The 20,117-nt window shown below is 41.7% G+C and overlaps 1 protein-coding gene across 2 annotated transcripts; it reads right to left on the bottom strand.

Moving 5' to 3' along the window:
• Window positions 1-1,261: 1,261 nt before the first annotated feature.
• On the bottom strand, window positions 1,262-16,562 carry lzts1 (leucine zipper, putative tumor suppressor 1). 2 transcript variants are annotated; one of them, XM_070833925.1, is made up of 9 exons: window positions 16,519-16,562; window positions 7,447-7,799; window positions 7,184-7,321; window positions 5,283-5,442; window positions 4,786-5,177; window positions 4,519-4,692; window positions 4,209-4,340; window positions 2,795-2,989; window positions 1,262-2,541 (listed from the first exon to the last, which is right to left on the bottom strand). In XM_070833925.1, exons 2-9 carry the CDS (start codon window positions 7,681-7,683, stop codon window positions 1,993-1,995), a joined length of 1,977 nt encoding a protein of 658 aa, XP_070690026.1. In that variant the 5' UTR covers window positions 7,684-7,799; window positions 16,519-16,562; the 3' UTR covers window positions 1,262-1,992. The 2 variants fall into 2 exon arrangements, with proteins under 2 accessions (XP_070690026.1, XP_070690024.1); XM_070833923.1 differs by lacking the exon at window positions 16,519-16,562 and adding an exon at window positions 9,475-9,570.
• Window positions 16,563-20,117: the final 3,555 nt, after the last annotated feature.

The following is a 20,117-nucleotide window of genomic DNA, read 5'->3' as shown; positions in this document are numbered from 1 at the left end:
GTAATACAGGATTTCCGATTACTGCAAAGTAAATTAGTTAGAATGAACCGCACTTATGACAAACATTTCCTGCTTAAAAAAAACAACTTGTGCTATCTTTGATTTTGTGTATTGAATTTCTAGACACCACCAGCACCGTAGCTGCAGTATCAACTGTCCTTTTGCTACTTCCCCATTTGTCCACTTTTCTGTGCTAAGTCCCAGAGTAAGAGCTGTAAAACACTTATCACCACTCACTTGAGTCTGAGTGCCAGTGGTTACAGCACCTCACCTTAGAGCTCCACTTAGTCTGTCTGCCTCCAAATCTCTCCTGACATGCAGTGGTAATGTAATGTAATGGTGGGTAGCTGAGTAATCTCAAGCAGCCTCATTACAGAGACTGCCACACATCTCTGTCCAGCGCAGTGTGTGCATATACTTCTGCCTGATACTCTATGCGAGCCCCTTAGTATGGAGTGGGTGGAGTAGTTAAACTTTTGCTTCACAAAATACTTTGCCCTTGTGGAAAGTGGAATAGCTCCAAAACAGTAGAGCCAAATGGCCGGGGCTGCTGCTAGGAAGGCTTGTTTGTCTTGGAGTGGAGCAGTGCCAGCTCACCCTCACAAAGTTAGATGAACAATGTAGGGAGAGAGATAGACATTACAGGGAGATCACCCTTTTTTTCTTTCTCTTAAAATATTGGCTTTTATTGTACTCTATCTAGCCCACTTTAATCTCTCTCTCTCTCTAAACACACCCAAAACATGACCCAAAAGTGAATCCCCACATTTGCATTTGCCCTTGATTCCTGCCAAAGGTGTTCTCTAGTATATGCTGTATTATGTGCATTTCTGTATCAGGAATTAACACATAGTGTAATAAATGTTCCATGCATGGCTCAGGCATAAGGCTAAAGTCAACAAAGTCCTGGTTTTATTCACACTCACTGGCAATACAGTGAGCAATGCCCACTGATCCAAAGTGTTCATTCATCTCTGCTTGTAGATGGAGCCACAGAGAATTAAAGCAGACAATAAGATTAGAAGATCCTATCAACACAGTAGGCCTGAGCTACAAAGAATCCATCTAGAAGTTTGTGTTCAACAAGAAAAGAGACTGTTTCATAAATCAATATCTGTTCAGTGGAGTGATCATTATTTGCTGAGTGATATCAGGACTTTATATGATACCTGACTTGGAACATGTAATGGCACAGCCTTGCAACATGACTTTACTGATCACTGAAATGTTGACAAAAACATACAGATGACATGATAAGATATTGTAACTATTGTCAGTTTGCATATTGGCTTCAGTTTTTTTCTGAAATTAAGGCTGAAAATACATGACAGTTTGATTTTAATGTGCATTTTCAAGTGCAAACACACTGTAACAAATATTCACATCATGCGACTTGAGTATTGTTTTGAAATGATTCATAAAAGTATTTCCCATGCACAAACCTCCTAAGAATGGACGGCGTTGGAGCATACAATAATGTGGATACACAAAAAAGAGAAAATTGAAGGTTAATAGATGATATATCACTGCCATTTTCCATGCTGGAGGGGACAGATGTTAAGCCACTGTCATGCTTATCATGTGTCACCACCAGACATTAATCATGGAACAGATAAATCAACTATTGTCTGGCCGTCATCAATTAATGACCAAAGAAGAGTGTTTAAACTACAAAAATGTGCATGATTTGAACGATGAGTGATCCTGGTAGACAGCATGGTGAAAAATGTTCAAAAATATTCTCATTTGAGCATTAAATAACTTAATATTTACTTTTAAACAAGTACTAACAGTACAACAACAAAAAGCTATTCTTAATTGTGTCGTTTTTTGTGACCTGGACACAAAATACACTAGATTATGCAAATTCTATTAAATAACCCTTGTAAAACTCTAATTAGCTGTGAATTGTTATAATTTCATAAATATCTGTGGTGAAAAAATAGTGAAGTGCCCTGTTCGCTTTTACTGGAGGTGTGTGAGTGCTTCTCATCAAATCTCTGTAGCAATAACGTCGTCATATGTTTGTAACCCTGAGCTGTAGTTGATGTCCATGCCTAGCTCTGTCCGGCTCTCCAGTTCAGCGGTCAGCTCTTTCAGGATCCGCTCCAAGTCCTGGTTCTTCTTGTGCATCTGCAGGTAGTTGATCTGGAGCTGCTTCTGGTACTTGATGACCCTTTCCTTCTCCTTGTTCCATGTTTTCCTTTCCTGCTCAAAGCTGTTGGCTAGCCTCTCCTGTGCGTCCTTTTCCTCCCTGAGCTGTCGCTTCAGTCTCTCCACTTCTCTCTGGAGGGATTCTGTGGACATGTGTCCACTGCTCTCCTCCTCATGGTCCTGGACGGGCGAGTTTGACCCTTGGATTAATCTTTCTGAGGCCTCAGTCTGGCCATGGGCCTCAAGTTGCAAACTCTGCTGGAGCCTCTTCTCTTTGGCCATGGCCAGATCCTGTTTCATTCCCTCAATGTCTGTCTCCAGTTTGCCCACTTTCTCTCTTAGCAAATTGGCCTCATTCTTCTTGCGTTGGAGTTCATTATGACACACCTGAAGTAAAAATGTAGAATATCCACACATGGTCAGCAATTAAGAAGGTTATTTTGACTGCTATAACAGCTCCAATCATGTCACGTGTCGTCCTTAAGATTATATTAGTCTGCTGAAATATGGGCATTAAAGACTGATGGTCACAGTTGAGATATCTTTCCTAACTAGAAATACTTTCCTTTGAGCATTGTGTGGACATTTTATTCACATATCTTTATTTGAACATCATTTTGGAATGAATTGCCAGACTAACCTCAACCTCTATGGCGCGAGAGTGGAGTTTGTCCTCATGGTCTTTATTCTGTTTCTCAAGCGCCTCCATCTTTGCTGTGTTTTCCTTCAGTGAACTCTTGAGGCTGACGATTTCATTTAGCTTGTGGCTGATGTCCGCCTGGCAGTCCCTCAGTTGCTGCTTTAGCAATGAGATCTCCCCTGTCTTCTGGCACACCTACAATTATACAGAGACAATTATTTGGATGCGCCAATCAGAGTAATATTGTGCGTGATATGTGCACCACGCCAAAGAAGAACAAACTGTTGGATGCCCTCACACTGTTAATACAGTTACTGTCTAATGTACATTTACAGTGGTACATTACAACTATTGATCTTGAGCATTTCCCATAATGGAAGCACCTAGAAAATGGTTGGGGACTTGATCAATTTGTTTGTGCACACAGTGTCATAAATTTTGCAAAAGTGACTCAAATGCTAAAATGCTGAATAATTATAATGGACATTAAATATTAGTAAATTGATATGACAGTAGTATGCATGGGAAGTATGACTTTCACGTTTTTCACTCACAATAAGCTTCATAATTAGATAACTAAAATTATTTACTTGAGAATATTTTTTTTTAATGTGCATCACTTGATTTTTTTGGCTGATTGTACACAGCATATATATAGTTGTTGGCAAACAAATTAGCAAACAGTTGAGTTACAGTACTCGGTTGGCTCAGTAACACTAATATTTAATTTGGAGCCTGGCTGGCAAATGTGAATGCAACATTCCCTTTCCTTTGTTTCCCACTAACTTCTTAGGGACATAGTGGGTCCTTTAGCTGCTAAATGCTCCACTATGTTCTCCAGCTAGTCCCTAACTTTTGTCTGCTGTTTCGTGGTGGGCAGCTATCTTACAGTTGGTTTGAAGACTTCTGTAAATGGGTCTGATGAGAGCGATGAGACTGAACCAAAACAGTAAAGTTATGGAGCTCTTAAAACCAAAACAATGAGCTGAACGATGCTAAACAGCTCCCTGGCATCAAGGAGAACTGCAGAGTTGATGATTCTTTTGGTTTAATACTATGAGTGACCCCTTTCACAACTGCCTATGCAGAAGCATTTGATTCATCTCTGATATAAAAAAAATCAATTAATTTGTCTAAAAAAATCTTGGAAGATAACTGTGTGACTTAGAATTATAGAACAATAAAATAGGAAGTGTGTGATGCTCCTGATCCTAAAAGGCAACATTGTGAGAAGTTGGTATCTCTGACTGATGGATTTCTATTTCTTATTAAATTATGTAAAATTTTGAATTTTTCCTCTTATGATGGAAGAACATTCTGTTCCCGGCAGTGACCTTCAAAACGGCACCAGATTGCGTTGTATGCTACAAGGTTTCAAACCCAACTGATATCACACATATGACTCATGACTCACCTCCCATTGAGTTTCCTCGAGTGTCGGCGCGAGCTGTGTGCTTTTTGTCTCATAAGACCTCAGTCTGAGCTCAACAAAATCCTTCTCTCGGGTTAGCTTTGCCACATCCTCCTGAAGCCTCTGCTTCTCTGCCTGTACAAGAGATAATTTCCCATTTCACTTACTCATGTGTATTCAAGTGTACAAGGTGTGGCATTTGTGTGCATCTGATAATGCTTTTTTCCCTCCATATCTTAATTGATTCATTGCAAAAGGAGAAAGGATGGTGAGATGATGATCAACCAGAAATGAAAACAGGAGATTGGCTGACCTGGAGCTCGCTGACCTGCAGCTGGAGTGCTTGCTGGGTTTTTGCTGCCATTTGGGACACTTGTCGGAGCTTTGTGGAGCATCGCTGCTTCAGCCCCTCCATCTCCTCAGCGCAGTACCTTTGTCTTTCCTCAAACAGCTCACACGTATCCGCTTCCTTCTCTTCAAAACTCACCTGTTAAAAGAATTTGTCAGACAGTCGTACAGACTAACTACTGATGCTGATTAAGAACACATGCTGTTGTTTTGTAATGTGACAGCTTGGTACCTGTAGCTCCTGCAGTTCAGACTCTCGCTCTAGCAGTCTTTGTTCCAAATGTTCAATCAGCGACTCATCTGTAGTAATAGGGGACCGAATTCCACCTGCAGTTTCAGAGAGGGGTCTTGGCTCATTTGCAGGAAGTGGGGAGCCAGTATCCGCATTAGCCTTAGATGCCAACCCCCCGCTGTTTAAACCAGCCCTGTAGCTACAGTCAAGGTTTGCACTATTCCCGCTGACCCACGGAGGGAAATTGGGTTGCACTCCCTTGCTGAGGCTGTTTGCAGGAGCTGAGCTGCCATCACTGTGACTGACAGGGCCTGTGGAAGCACTTAGGCTGCCGCTGGTACTATGGGTGGGCAGACTAGACATAGAGTTACGTCCAGAGTCAGAGAGAGTCCCTGGGTAAAAAAAAGAAATGAGATTTTATTTTGCTGTAATTTGTCATTTTACCTGAATAATTTCATTTTAAGGCAATAGCTTTGCAAGATAATACAGATAAAGACCTGAGGTGTCCTGCTTGTGTCTAATGCCTGGGCTCCTTGCTCTCTCCAGAGGACAAAGGATGTTGTCCAGGCTGTTGTGGCCTGTCTCTGCGGAGGACGTACTCCTGGGAATCACAGGCTTGAAGGCAGTGGAACGGACCAATGACTTCTCAGCAGAGGTCTAGAGGAGTGAAATGACACACAGTCAGGGGTGCTCTTCCCTATTTTTATTTTTATATTCAGCGGCTCCTCTTAGCTGACAGCATGGCAAAAAGAAAATCACAGAGAGTACAAAGAGACAAGGATGGGTCAGATTCTGAAACTTGAAAATCATAACAACGGGCTTTCACAGGGACAAAATATTGTCATGTGCTCGAAGTCTGTACAAATGAAAAGGATAGATTTTTTTTTTCCAATCATGTCCTCTTATATTAGAAACAGAACCACTGAAGCGTGCAGAATTGCTTCAGTACAAGCTGGCAGTATTAAAAGCCACACAGCAGACGTTGCAAGTAAAATTCACTTCTCCTGACTGACTGTGATAGAGAGAAAACTCTTCTCAAAGATGAACTTATACTCCACATGCCCCATCTGTGCTGCCCAAGAACGTCACAAGCAGGACCATACCTCCCCTCCTCTCTGTCCTCCTCTCCTCTTCCCGCATCCCACATCTCTCCCCCATGTGCTGTCTGGGAGAAGATGAATAGCCCTTCTCTGTGATATTAATAATATGAGCTACTGCTGAAGTGTAAGAGGTAAAGCTTGTGAGCTCAGCATTCCTTCTCACTGACTTCTTCCCCCCCCCCCTCTCTTTCTATCCCTCAAACTCTCTTTGGCCCTCAATCTCTCTCTCTTTTCTCTCTTATTCTCTGCTCTGTCTCTTTTTAAGCTGCTTCCTATTCCTCTCCTTTCTCCCCCTCTTGCCCCTGAGGAATAAAGACCTATTGAAGGAGACTCGGTTTGCCTACGTATTCTTGGCACAGAAATGACTTCCCTGAGAAGATCAAGGCATTTTTAGGTCATTAATCTGGGAGGGGGTGATTAATAAGCTGGGGAAGTTCAACACAGGTTATGAGGAATGGCTGCTACCAATTAAACTACCTGCTGTGCATGTTTTATCCTCAACTTCACTGTGTGGTTTTCAAAGTGTGTTGCAGTTATGCAGTATTACTTCTTAATAGTTGTAAGAATAACCATAGCAACGGCTCATGTCAAGTAAAGCATGAAGGTACCTTTGATGAGGCTATGAAAATGGACATAAAATCTGAAGCTCATTTAATGTCGAAACCTAATATTCTTTCGGGAACAGTTTGACAGTTTGGGAAATGTGCTTATTTGCTCTCTTGAGGAGAGTTAGATTGATGCAGCTAAATATGAAGCAACTGCCAGAAACCAGTTAGTTTAGCTTAGAATAAAGAGCTCTGTGCAAAGGTAACAACATTTACCTACCAGTACCTCTAAAACTCACGAATGAAAAAGATTTATCTTGAGTGTTTATTCTGTAATAAAAACCAAAGTGTTAAAATGATATTTTGACATTGTACGGTAGATTATGTAGCTGGGCTGTTTCTTGGCCGGGTGCACCAACTTTCTGGAGTCTCAACTGAGAAACAGTCTGGCACATAACCCCTCATAAAGCAGAGCTTTGTTGTTTTTACACTTTGGCTTTTGTACAGTACAAATGAGCGATGCATAACATGTTGATTACTGAGCTTCAGAGTTGCCGGTCGTTTACTTTTGTTACCTTTGCGCAGAGCCAGGGTAGTCCTTTCCAGTCTGTATGCTATGATAAGATAACCATCTGCTGCCATTAATCTTCTCATCTAACTTGTGCCAAGAAAGCAACTTCCTTTAAAATCTAATTTTATCTTTTAGATAGAGCATGAGAGAATGAAAGCATAAATAGTCTGCATTTTTCTCACCCTGTCAGTCTTCTTTCCTGACATGAGCAGCAGTTTGGGTTGTGGTCGCCCATCTGATTCACCATCTCTGTTCTTTCCACCTGCATGATCTTCCATTGATCCTTCTCTGTGGTACATTGACCTCGGTTTATGGCTCACCTTACAGAGAACAGGAGAACATTTTATACTAAGTGCAGTACAATATACAGAATGTATATGCACTATATATTTCTTATGAATTAAACACCACATTTTGAATATTATCTGATAGCGTATGAGCTTACCTTGATGTAAAAAAAATCTTCACTTCGTCCTGACCGGGAGTGGGACAGGCCTTTGGAGGGATGAGTTGTGGAGGAGGATGAGGAGCCCTGAGTGAAACCGCACCTGAGTAACCCGTCAAGGCTGCAACCTCCGCTCTTTCTGTGATGACTTGTTCCCTTTTTTAACCTGTAGTCAGACGCCTTGCAGTGTTTGCTGTTGAGGCTGTTGTTGTTGACGAGGCTGCTGACACTACCCATGGTTCTGCAGGCATAGGTGAGGGGAGGGTGGGGCTCAAGTCCAGGTGGTCAAGTTATACAGAAGTGAAGGTGAGATACAACTCATGACCCCAGAGAAGTTCTGTTAGTTGCTTCATCTGCAAGACATTAAACACAGAGAATATAGCTGTGTTCACGAAAATACAAAGCCATGTCGTTATGTCATTAGAAGGCCGGCTGTGGCTCAGAGGTAGAGTGGGTCTCAATTGGAGGTCGGTGGATCGATCCCATGTCGAAGTGTCCTTGGGCTTCAGTGTGTGAATGTGCGTGAAAGAATAGTCTCCTACAACTGAGATTCCGCCTGTGTGAATGATGTGTGAATGGGTGAATGAGGGTGTAATATAAAAGCACTTTGAGTAGTTGAAATGACTAGAAAGGCACTATACAAATACAGACCTTCCTCCGATGCTTATCAGTTTTTTAATGCCGTTAGATGATATTGTTTCCTGTTCAGTCCAGACATGGACTGTTGAAGCAGGTGTGTTCACATTTACAAAACAAACTGAAAAAAGTCCATCTTGGCTCTCTGCCTGGCTTTGTGTGTCTAGATTTATGGCTTAGCCGTTGAATTTGACAAATAACCCTTTGGGTGCCCTTCCTCTAAACAAACTGGCAATTAGGCTACTTACTGCCTACTCAACACTTGGCTGGTGCTGCCATATGAATAACACTATACATTCATTTTGTATTTGCTATTGTACTTGAGACAGACCAGTATCGGCTGGAATTATGAAATAAAGTTTGGATTAAGCACATAGAACACAAATGGATTTTTCTCACTTATAACACAAGGACATTTATTCACAGAAGTTCCAGTGATGCTCTTCATTGTCCCCACCTCCCTTTTAAAGAAAACCAGACCCCAGATGTTGCAAGCCATGATCTCTAGGCCACAGGGGAAAAGTGACTTAGTAGAAAAGGGCTCCAAATTGGCTGATCGGGCCTGTGGGCTCCCCTAACCACCTGGTCCTCATCCTTTGAGCATTTTATAATGTGTAAGTGTGGGACTAATGGTGTGCTGTAAGTCACATATTAGTGAACATTGCATTTGGCTTGAGGATAATCCATAATTATTGGTTGCAAAGTGGTGTCTGTAAGGATACACATAGCTGTCAGTGTCATTTCCCTCAGATGTTTGATGGGCATGCTTGAAGAGAAAAATGCCGAACGAAGGCAGGAGCGCTGATCAAGGCCGTCGCTTTTCATTGTCCACAATGATAAGCGAGATGAGACATGTACACAACAGATGTTTCACGATGAAGAGAATAATAGTAGCATCAGAGACAGAGAGCAAGTGAGACAGAGTAGCATTCATACAGAAAGAAGAGGGACAGTTTGAGTGGTTGCTATGGTAGAATAAAAAGCTGACAGTTATTGTCTATTTAAGGTAAATACAGGAGAGGAAAGATAATCCAAAATGACAAAAAGCCTTTTAATCACAAAAGAATCACGTAGTCAGTTACGGGTCTTCCAGCCTCTGTTTTGATTTTTTTGTTTTGTTTGAGCTGAAATTCAAAATATATTCTACCAAGCACACAGCCACTGAAAATGTAGATTAATGGTATGTGATGTTAAATGTTTACCTGCAGTAGCACAAAGCAAAGTCCCCAGTACTGATGTAAACAGTCTCTGACATGACTGTGACTCCCTTGATTCCACTCTTCCCTGGATGTCTGCCACTACATCTAAACTCCTGCCTTCACTATCACTCTCAGATATCAGCATCCACCACTGACATGGGACTGAAGTAATGAAACAATAGATTTTACTTACTGCCAGGTCAAACTAAGCATCCATCTTTACCAAGGCCCCTGCAGAGTCATCTATCCAGTCCTGGAGAAACTGAAGAGGCAGTCATGTGTGCACGTCTGTGAGTGTCCCCTTGAATGAACCAACAGCAAATGCAAACCTCACACTATCACCACGGCCAGGAGGGTTTGCTAACTGTTCTGTGGAGGGGGTGGGTCTTCTGCTTTTTCTTGTTGGCCTGTGTCCCAGCTTTGCATTATAACTGAAATGTAAATTCAACTGTGTGTGTGTGTGTGTGTGTGTGTGTGTGTGTTTTGGGACCTCCCGCTCCCCCCAGGGGAGCCAGTGTACAACATGTGCTACCATAGAACTGGCGTGTGCCGCTCAAGTGATTAACTCCCAGCCATCACAAAAGATCTTTTACACCCCCTGTGTGCCCCCTCCTCTCCCCGCTATCACCCACACACACCCTCCATTTGTGCATCGATTCACTGTGTAATAACCATTCAACAACCCCCCCTCCCGCTACCATCAGTCCCTCCCTCCAACCAACCATCCGTCCCACCCGGTGCCCTGCACCCACCCTGGACAAACAACACTTCATCTGAAGGAGAAAAAAGGCGCTTGCCCTCTCTCTTTTCGCTCTTTGTCTGTTGAAGTGTGCCGCTCTTTGTGTGGACTCCTGTGTGCCAGTTGATGTATTCTCCCCAAACAGCCTAGGACCATATTTGAGTGTTAAATAAATGACTAGTCCTCACAATGAGAGGTCTGGAGAGCCTCAGTTTTATAGTGATTTACCACCATCCTGCCTTTATGCTGTTTGTTCAAACATACATCCACACACAGGCTCGCACACACCTTTACACATCCACACAAATAACATACACTTTCACACAGTCTCATTGCTGGAGTGCAAGCGGTGGAGCGTTCAGCATCCCACAGAGTACACACTGTTGACAAAACACTATATGGATGAAATACAATCCCACATCACTACAGGAAAATATACAAGGCACCTTGTTCCAAATGGACAAACAACAACAACAGAAAAGATATGGCCCCTAAGCTCTGCTGCTGACATAACATGGGTAAATCACCCCATTTTTTTGTCACAAGTAAAGGTACACTTTTTCTTAATTTGGAGAAAACAGACAGCTTTAACACATGTCTACAGACAGAACACTACCGATTCATCAATATCATTGCACAAAAATCTTTAAAAAAACAGTAAAAATCATGGGAAGCAGCATACTCACACTTTAATCTTTCAACTTGTGCAGACAGAATTGCACTACAGTTAACATCATGTTACATCATACTGTCTTTTTACTTTTTTACCATGAAGTGTTTTCACAAAGTCTTCAGACCCACTAATGAATTAATATACAGTATCTCTGTGGATCTCCCATAATCTTTTCAGCACAGTGCTCACTCATCCTTTCAGCTGTCTACCATTGTTCCTCGATTCGTCCCATTCAGCCCCCCAAGCCTGTTTGTCTGGACAGTGATCCTGCCGTTTCACTTTCATGTTCCCACTCGCTCGCTGGAGAGAATTGACCAATTTCACTTCTATTTGAAGCAAATACTGAAGTCATTTGAAAATCTTTTCATTGCTCCATCATTGCAAAGTTTAATGAGCAGTACAAATGGTGTGACCTTGCAGCTTTTGAGTGAATAGTGTGATTTAAGACCTTTGGAGAGATGGGACTGGGGGTGTGTGTGGATGCATGCATACATCTAATCTTATATCTGATTGGCTGCATGTTTTTTCTGTGTCTGCACAAAAGAGTGTGTGTGTGTGTGTGTAGGCAGGGGGTGGTGTGTGTCTATGGTCGTGGTGTCGTACTAGCTTTTGAGCCCCAGCTGACCTGCCTGACACAAAGCCCTGTCCCGCACAAGACCAGCTGACAATAACCCCCCCCCCCCCCCCAACACACACACACAAGCAGACACACTCACACACTCCGAGAGCATAGCCAATCCATTACCACAGCCAGTGGAAGGCAGCAGTGCACTATAAAGGTCCAAAATTTATACCTGTCTCACAATGACCATGAAACTCTTCTCTTCTCACTGTACCTCTACATTGCCGCGGTGCCAGATGGCATCACTTTAATTCTCACTGTCTATATGGTAATTTCTAACAGATGCATGTGTAATCTATCTAGTTCAGTGTGTCTGTTTTTTTAGGTCAGTCTCAGACAGCTTATTGTTCGTTGTGTATGTGTGCCGTCTGAAACACACACATGATTTTGTACACAGGATCTCTTTATTTCTTAGTTATTTAAATGATCATTTCACGTTCTTGCATGTTTTACCCCATTCACTACACAGTTTATGCAATTTAAGGCTTGATTACTGCCATTTAAACTTAAAGCTGGAGGACTGGTGAGGGAAGCTTGTCAGTGGTAAAAAAGTGAAGCAGCAGAAACAGAGATATCCTGATTTTTTTTATCCTTTAACACGTTCCATATTGCAACTCAACAGCATCTTTTCTGTAAACCCTCCAAGCCAAGTAAATTCTCATGTCTTCTGAACTCCTTGCCTGCAGGATTTCTGTCTCAAAGGCCGATATCAGTGAGAAAACTTAAATGTAAAATCAGTGGAGTTCCCCTCTAACGTGACTCCAATTCATTTTCTATTTAATGTCAGTACAGCATCTTGTAGACTTAAAACGAACTTGAGGCAGGTAATCCATCATAGTGAGTGTTAAGACTTTTTTGTTAAAGTTAGGATATCTTTTTGAGATAAAAGCACAATCTGTTTTGCAAATGCTTCCACTGTGGTGTGTTCAAGTGCTGGGAGGGATGTCGAACATCAAAGGTTAACGGTGGGAGTCGACTACTGAAGAGAAGCCCTCCAAAGTCAAAAAGCTACTGAATTGATCTTATCATCAACATGTGGGCCAACATGAGCTATATCAGACTGTGTGTTCACAGGTGATACTTGCTGGTAAATTCATTGCCATTTTAGTCGCTCCAGAGGAATCGTGTGTAAATAATAAGATAGAATAAATCTTTAAAAAGAATGTCCAAGTATTTTCCTACAGGCGTGTTATAATTGCTGTTTCAGAGCATTCTCCAAGGGGCCAGGAATAAAATCAAACGGTGTAACTAAAATTAAGATGGTCAAAATATCTGGATTGTATTTCTAATCCTGGAGGAGACATCAGTCTAAATCAATGCTTATCATGCTGTTCGATCCTCTAGAAGTAGGCATAACATTCCCAGTGTGATGTAACATGTTAGATAACTGGAATCGATCTATGGCTCACACCACGTAACGGATGACTCACGTGTAATGAAGCAGGCATTTCCCATTATCCCCAGCATGACACAGTAGAAATTAAACTCACAAATTAAAGCAGAGGAGAAGTAGAAAGAGCTCACACATGACAGCAGAGAGTAAATTTCCAAAGAACGATAGGCCAATAGGTTGAATTATTAGGAGGTAATGCTCTGACTCTTTCTCTGTCATCCTCTGTGGCCTGTCAAGGCCCTGTGGTCTCACACACACACACACACACACACACAGTTCCGCATCTTGCGTCTTACTCACTGTGGCTGAGTCGTGGGGATGAGTAATGTGGCCTCCAGCAGAACATCAACTGGGAATGAAGTGTAGGGTACAGACAGCCATCCATCTCTCACTTTCACTGCTCACACATCTATCTACTGACCAAGCATGCACACACACACATACACGTACACACACACAGACACTCACACTTACACACACAATAGCATCCAATAGTAGCTAATTGGGTAATCCTTTTAGCGCATTGTAAGGGAGATTGAGCATGAATAGGGCTTCAGTGCTGAAGAGCAGAATACCAGACACTCATTACCGCCCCAGAGTAAGGAGATGGAATACCAGGCACGGAGAGAGAGGCAGTAGCAGAAAGAGAAAGAGACAGACATGGGAAGACAGAGTGCGTGCCAGAGAGAGAGATTTATATTCTGTGGAGCTAACATTGCATTATACATTGGCGACTGGTGTATTGTTCAGCAAACAGTCAATCTCGAATGTTCAAAGTTTTGGGGGTTTGAATGCAGAGAAAGGCTTAAAACCACCACTTGAATCATTCGAGTAAAATATTTATTGCTCATTAATTCGATCCAAATGTGGTCCATTGGCAGGCATGTGGCCACATCTTTGACTAGAGGCCAGCTTTTAGTGAAGGACCCCCTGTTGAAATTAGATTGCATTCAGATGCTATTATGTGCATCCAAATGAGACATTAGGTCAACCAAACAATCAACCTCCTTGGGTTAAATAGATAAGGAGGTTGTCTGCACTGCTCACTTGGATTTGTATGGCTGGCCAACTACTACTCCTGTAGTACAAGCATTTGCATAACCTTGGCAGCTGGAGTATAGAGGAAAATGTATTTTTAATGGAGTCTAAATGGGAGCCTTTAGCACTGATGAGGATGGGAGCTGATGCTCATGAATTTAAGGACTCCTGAAATTAAATATCTGCAATTTCCTTTATATTTCTATATTTAGCTGCATTCAGCCATACAAGATTGATTATTGCCCTGCAATATGTCTCTGCACTTTTCCATTATGCTTCAAACTTATGCAATCCTGGAATCTGTCCAAAAATGGTTTTAAAGAGTTGTATGTATCTTCAGTTAGATACGGCAGATCACCGGCCAGCTCTATAGTCATGAAATATTTACACCGAAGGCTTTTATCCCATTCTATAAACAGCAAGTGAAAATGCATCGTAACAAGTGGTTGTATTTTTAGACATTTTGAATTATTTCCTATCCATTAACTACAAAAAAGTATATTTATATATAAAACCAGCAACATTGCAACCATGTGGCATGCGGCATACACTGCAACCATTTAACTACGGAGGCACTCCATCACTTGTTTTGAACAAGCTGTGTCATTTATGCATGACATGACAGCCTCATAAATATGAAATATTAAACTTGATGGATTACCGTAAAAGCTTTGTTGTGCTGTCAGATTATTATTTGTACAATAATTGAGCTTTCAGCAAGGAAGGCACACTTGTTGTCTAAATGCGTTGACGTTATATTGGTAGCACATTATACTGGTTATTATTATTATTATTGGCGTCAGATCAGTTTTAGCTACATTTTTTGTTCTTGGTTTTGTAGTTATATTACAAAGTCAGATTATAAAATTGTTTTGCTCATAGCTTCGCAGTACCAATGAAAGTTTTATTTTATAAATAACATTGGCATTTCTCACCCACCATCTCTTAAAAGTCTATCTTATATATTTTTGTGTGATACTGTATCACAGTGGAATGACAAGCATAGGTAGGTGGAAAAGAATGGGGCTTTTGCTGGCATTGAGGCCCATTGACCCTGCAAGCTGAAGACTCAGTGATAAGGTTGTCATTCTGGAGCATAACCATCCTCCCATTCTCCTAATCTGCTGTGGCTATGTGTGTGTGTGTGTGTGTGTAGATGGTGTAATGTGGGAGTAAGAGAAGACACAATGAGCTCACTTTCAGGGGTCTATATCATTCAGAGAGCAGCTGGAAATATCTGCTGCAGGCGATACCTGTGCACAGCTCCAAAATAAAAGCCCCCTGACCATGTAATGCTAAATTGTTCATTGTAGGAAAACTCTGCACGGTTCTTTCAACAGTTTGAGGTGTCATAACTAACAAAAGTCACGGCTGATACTCACCAGCTGTGCACAGTTGCTCAGCCGATTCATTCACCATCATAATATAGTTCTACTTTAAGGACATTTATAAGAATCATTACTGGAAAGTTGAAAACTCTGCAACATCATCATGAGCTGAGACTCGCAAAGATGTTGGGATGCTGTACTTCTCTGACACAGAGCCTTCACTCAAGAAAGGATACTGCATTTGGGTATCTGGGACAGTTATTTTAAGCAGCGTCTTCTTTAGCAGGTCATGACAGCTCCAATGGGTTGTCACACGCTATAGATATGCAACTGAGCTGCAAAAATTCCCATGTAAAAATTGAAGATATAAATTACACCAACATTTATTATAATATTTACACCAACAAAACGAACTGCACTTCATCTAAGATAAACAAATAGCTCAAGTATTCTCTGCTGTGGAAATACAAGAGAGCTGCTACTTTCATCTTCCGCACCTTCTCCATGGGAGTCCCTCCCCTGTGTTCTTCTGTTCACAATAAGTTACAACACAGAACAAAGCTAAACATGTCTGAACAGGTGCTGTATACTCATACCCACTCACCTTGTCACCAGTAATTCTTAATCCCCACATGTCTCAACTCATACATTACTGCAAACAGGTGTGACGGTCCTAAAAATGGGAGGTTGTGCGAAGGGAAAATTATTCTCCTCACAGATCTCTTCCTTGTGTTGTTATTTATCAAAAAGCTAAATCATAAGGATATATGGCCCGGTTACTTCAGAGAATCACAGGGTGGGACATATGCAGAGGAACACACTTAATTCATGCTTAAAACACCCATAATAGCTGGCTGTGACACCAGTGCCATCTATTTCCCTGAATTGCTGTGTATAGTGCAACATTTAAACACATACTGCTCCCTATTATTTCACCTGCTTAAAAACAATGATTTTTCCAGTAATGGCTGTGCTGAAAGTAAAGACCATGATTGGCAGTTTTCTCCAAAGGAAAAGAAACCTTGAAAGCAGACATTTCATTCAGAGCTGGCATGTCCTCACACAAATGCTTTTACTTTGAAATTCGGCTTGCATATTAAAAGTGGCAAAAGCCGCTGCTGAGAAACTTTGGTTCAGTCAGAATGTTTAACTATGTAAACAACGGACATAATTCAGTGTGGTACCAAAATGAACCTTATTTACATTTTACTCCACACTTAGTTCAAACGTAGCTGCAAAACTTAATGTAAGCCACAACAGGACAGTGCTACTGAACAAATCACACACACTCAAATATGTGGATTCTGCTGGTGCCACAGAGGCTCACGCCTGTTTGAAGTTGCAAGGCAGTGAGCCCTGACTGAGTCTTTACCATCATTTGTCCCCTGTCACATCCAGTCAAACCGCCATAACCTTCCTTCAAGTCATGCTGGAGGTGACTTACCTCCATTATATTCTGCTTGCCCCCACAGTCACAGTCACTGCCGCTGCTGCTCTGTTTCCCAAAGCTGTGTAGATCACTGAGAACAAGGCACTTCCAGTTGGATACTAGCTAACACTGCTGGTGTGGAGAAAGAGAGATGTCTGCTTTTGTTGCTGATCTCTCCACACACCCCCCTCACCCCTCTTCAACACCTGGTACGGTGCAATCAGTCCGTCCCATCTCCCATACACTGTCACATTCCTCCATAAACACGCTCTTCTCTTTCTCCCCTCCCTCTCTTCACAGAGTATCCTTGTTGCCTCCCTTCTGAACTCCCTCCCACTCTCTCCTGCACTCTGAACATCCAACACTCCCTCCCACCCTCCGCTGCTTGCCTTATCCGCCTCTTACATACATTTCCCTTTAGTTGTGCATTATTTCTTTAGTATTTTTTTTCACCCTTTCATCCCTTCTATCTCTACCTTTCTTCTCACCTTACCTTGCTTCTCACTTTATTTTTCTCTTTGCCTGGCATTATGCCCGGTGGCTCTGCTATTCATGTAAAGTCACTTCACTGCCTCTGCATGCCTACATACAGCACATCATCATCCCTGCCCACAAGCCTGAACCACACACAATATCTGAAAGCAGTCTAAATATCAGTGTGTCCATTTGTGTTTATGTATTCATGTCAGCTTATACAGCCTATGCATGTATGTGCACCTGCAAGGAAGTTAGTAAGTGGCTGCAACGCTGATAACTCATGCGTGCTGTTACCCACAATACTTTGCTCCTGTAGATTTAACCTGCTTCACTGCTCCAACTGACTCTACTGGCTCTCACAGACACGGGAAGCCAGGGGCAGATCTGTTGTGCTTTGGTTTATTTATGTAACAGATGAATTGAATAAATGATTAGGATGGCAGTGTGCAGGTTATAACCCTACGGTGAAGTCTTGGCAGATTACCCATTTGACATGAGAGTACATCCCCCTATCTCTCTGCTTTGCCTTTCTGTGTCCATCATTTTCTCTGCGCCTGTCTGCATGTCTTTCTTGTTCTTGTTATCTTACTCTTTCTTCTTTCTTTCCTCTTTGACAGTCTAGAATCCGTTCTCATTCTTAATCTCTTGCCCGAAAAACTCTCAACTACCGTTGCCTCACAATTAGAAGTATTGAAATTTCCAGCATCTCTCACAATTAATATAATACAATGAAGTTTGAAGTTACTTTTCTGGCTGTGAACAAAAAGTACAATATTCTTCTTTGCTGTCTGGGCATGTTCGGTGGAGATATAATGGCTGTTGCAGGCCTCTTTGGTATGCCAATTTTTCTTAAAATGATATTCCCCTTCTAGTTATAGCCAGGAACACAGTCAGGGACATCGCTTTTACTCTCAGTGGGTGCCAGAGATGTGTATGTCTACGTGAAACTGTGTGTCTGAGTGCTCAGTACAAGCCTTTAATGTTAGTTGTGACTGAGGTGCTTTTGAATCATCTCATATTTGACAGCATTATCTTCCCCCTTTTTATGCTGCCTGGTGATATATCTGACTACACTCTGTGTATTCATGTGTGTGTCAGCGTGTGTGATGGTGACAAAACAACACACTCCTCAGTGTGTCATTGTCTGCTCGCTCTAAATCTGACTAGTTTGCCCTCACATAAGCATCTGCCTGTGTGTGCATGAGTGAATGTGTGGGCAAGACTGTGCCTTTGGAATTGTGTGTGTGTGTATGCGTGTGTGCATGTAAATATATAATTTCATGGTTATCTCAAAAGCCTGTGTGCTTTTAAAAGAGTCTGATTTTGTACCCCAGTCCAAAGGTATCAACGGTGGTTGCAGGGGTATTTATTATTCATGTACATCAGCACCTTTTTACGTGTGAGTGTGTGTATGTGCATGTAGTTTATGTGTGTGTGGTTCCTTGTGTATTTACACTCGGTGTCATATAAATCTTCTAGTAGGTCTCTAAAGATTGCACTACAGGAAAACAATTAAGAGATGTTTGTGTTTTCTGCCAATGTGAATGAACTGGCGTGATTACTCATGTGAGTTTTGTAACTGGTATTTTCTGTACTTGAAGGAGCCGCTCGGGCTGTCAGACTGGGAAGGGGCTGCAGCAATTGATTAGATTGTATGTCAAATTTGCTCTTCCAGAACATGACTCCTTTTATTGGCCTGACCCCATCTTCCTGCTTATCTTCCCCCACCCCCACAGACATACACACACACACACACACACACACACACACACACACACACACACATGAACAAATGGAGGAAGATCAATATCTTGTTGAATAAAAAGACCGAGCATAATGTTGTTGACCCAGCTGGCCCAAAAAAGTGACCCTGGTCACTCACAGAGGCTGGACACAGCTGAGTTGTGCAAACAAACACACACACACACACACACACACACACACACACACACACACACACACACACACACAGACAGAGTCATTACATGCATGTATGTCACAGTGATACTCATAGACATGAAAACATACTCATGTATGTACAGTATTCATAATGTTAAATACACACAGTCACAAATGCACATGCATTTAATCTCACGGGATTTTTGATGAACCAATGCTTTAACAAGCACCCAGAAAGCCACACACACACACACACATGCACACACATGTACACACACACACACACACACACACACACACACACACACACACACACACACACACATGCTGATATAAAAATCCAATTTCTTATGTAAGCCTGCTCTATGTTTGCCCATATGCCTATTTTGGCAGACTGGTGGATGTAGGCAGCTGAATGTGAATCCAATATGAATCCATATTGCACTGGATATTAAAGAGACATGTTCAACTCACAACATTATCACATGTGGTGCAAACTTGTACAACAGCTCATGATTTACAGCCATCATTTTAAATCAAGCAGTTACAAAAACCATTGGAAACAAAAATCATGAAATCATTGGAAAATATTTTATTCCAAAATGTCAGACAGAAACTCTGTTGAACTGAAACATTAGCCAAAATTAAAGTTGTTGTTTTGCAGGAAGCACAGTACCATAGTAAATCAGCCTGAGCTTCTTCATCTCATACCAAACGAGATAAAAGGAGAGTAAAACATGCTTACTCTTACAAAATGATAACTGGCACTGAGGCAAAGCACCACGCTATTGAAGTGGTCTTACATGCTTACACACGTTTTTTTCGGGTTAAAATTTCAAGGACAGAATAAGCGGTGGTTTTAAAATGTTAATTAGCGAAATTATTCCAGAATATATTCATAGCATTTTAGATATGAACCCTTCATCTTTACTTTACAACTTCAACACAACTGTTATCTCTGAAGAATCATTTTTGTGGGGAAATATTTCCAAGAGAGATTTAAGTAGCAATTCCCAAGACAAAGGTCCAAGTCCTTTGTGGGAAAACATCATAATGGTAATCGACAGTAATAAATGAAAGCCCAACCTCTTCACCACGGGAAACTGCTACTCTTTTGGGTCGTAAACAGGTAGCAGTGACATTGACGCTCCAGTTTAATTACCGTGAACTACTCCCCAGTGCTCCCTCTATCTCTCTAATAGCATTTCCACTGCTGTCTGAAATGGTTTGTGGGTACT

The sequence above is a fragment of the Pempheris klunzingeri genome, chromosome 7, assembly GCF_042242105.1.
Source record: "Pempheris klunzingeri isolate RE-2024b chromosome 7, fPemKlu1.hap1, whole genome shotgun sequence".
Classification (NCBI taxonomy): Eukaryota; Metazoa; Chordata; class Actinopteri; order Acropomatiformes; family Pempheridae; genus Pempheris; species Pempheris klunzingeri.
Note: the sequence above shows the minus strand (reverse complement) of the source record. Positions and strands in the feature narration are given on the sequence as shown.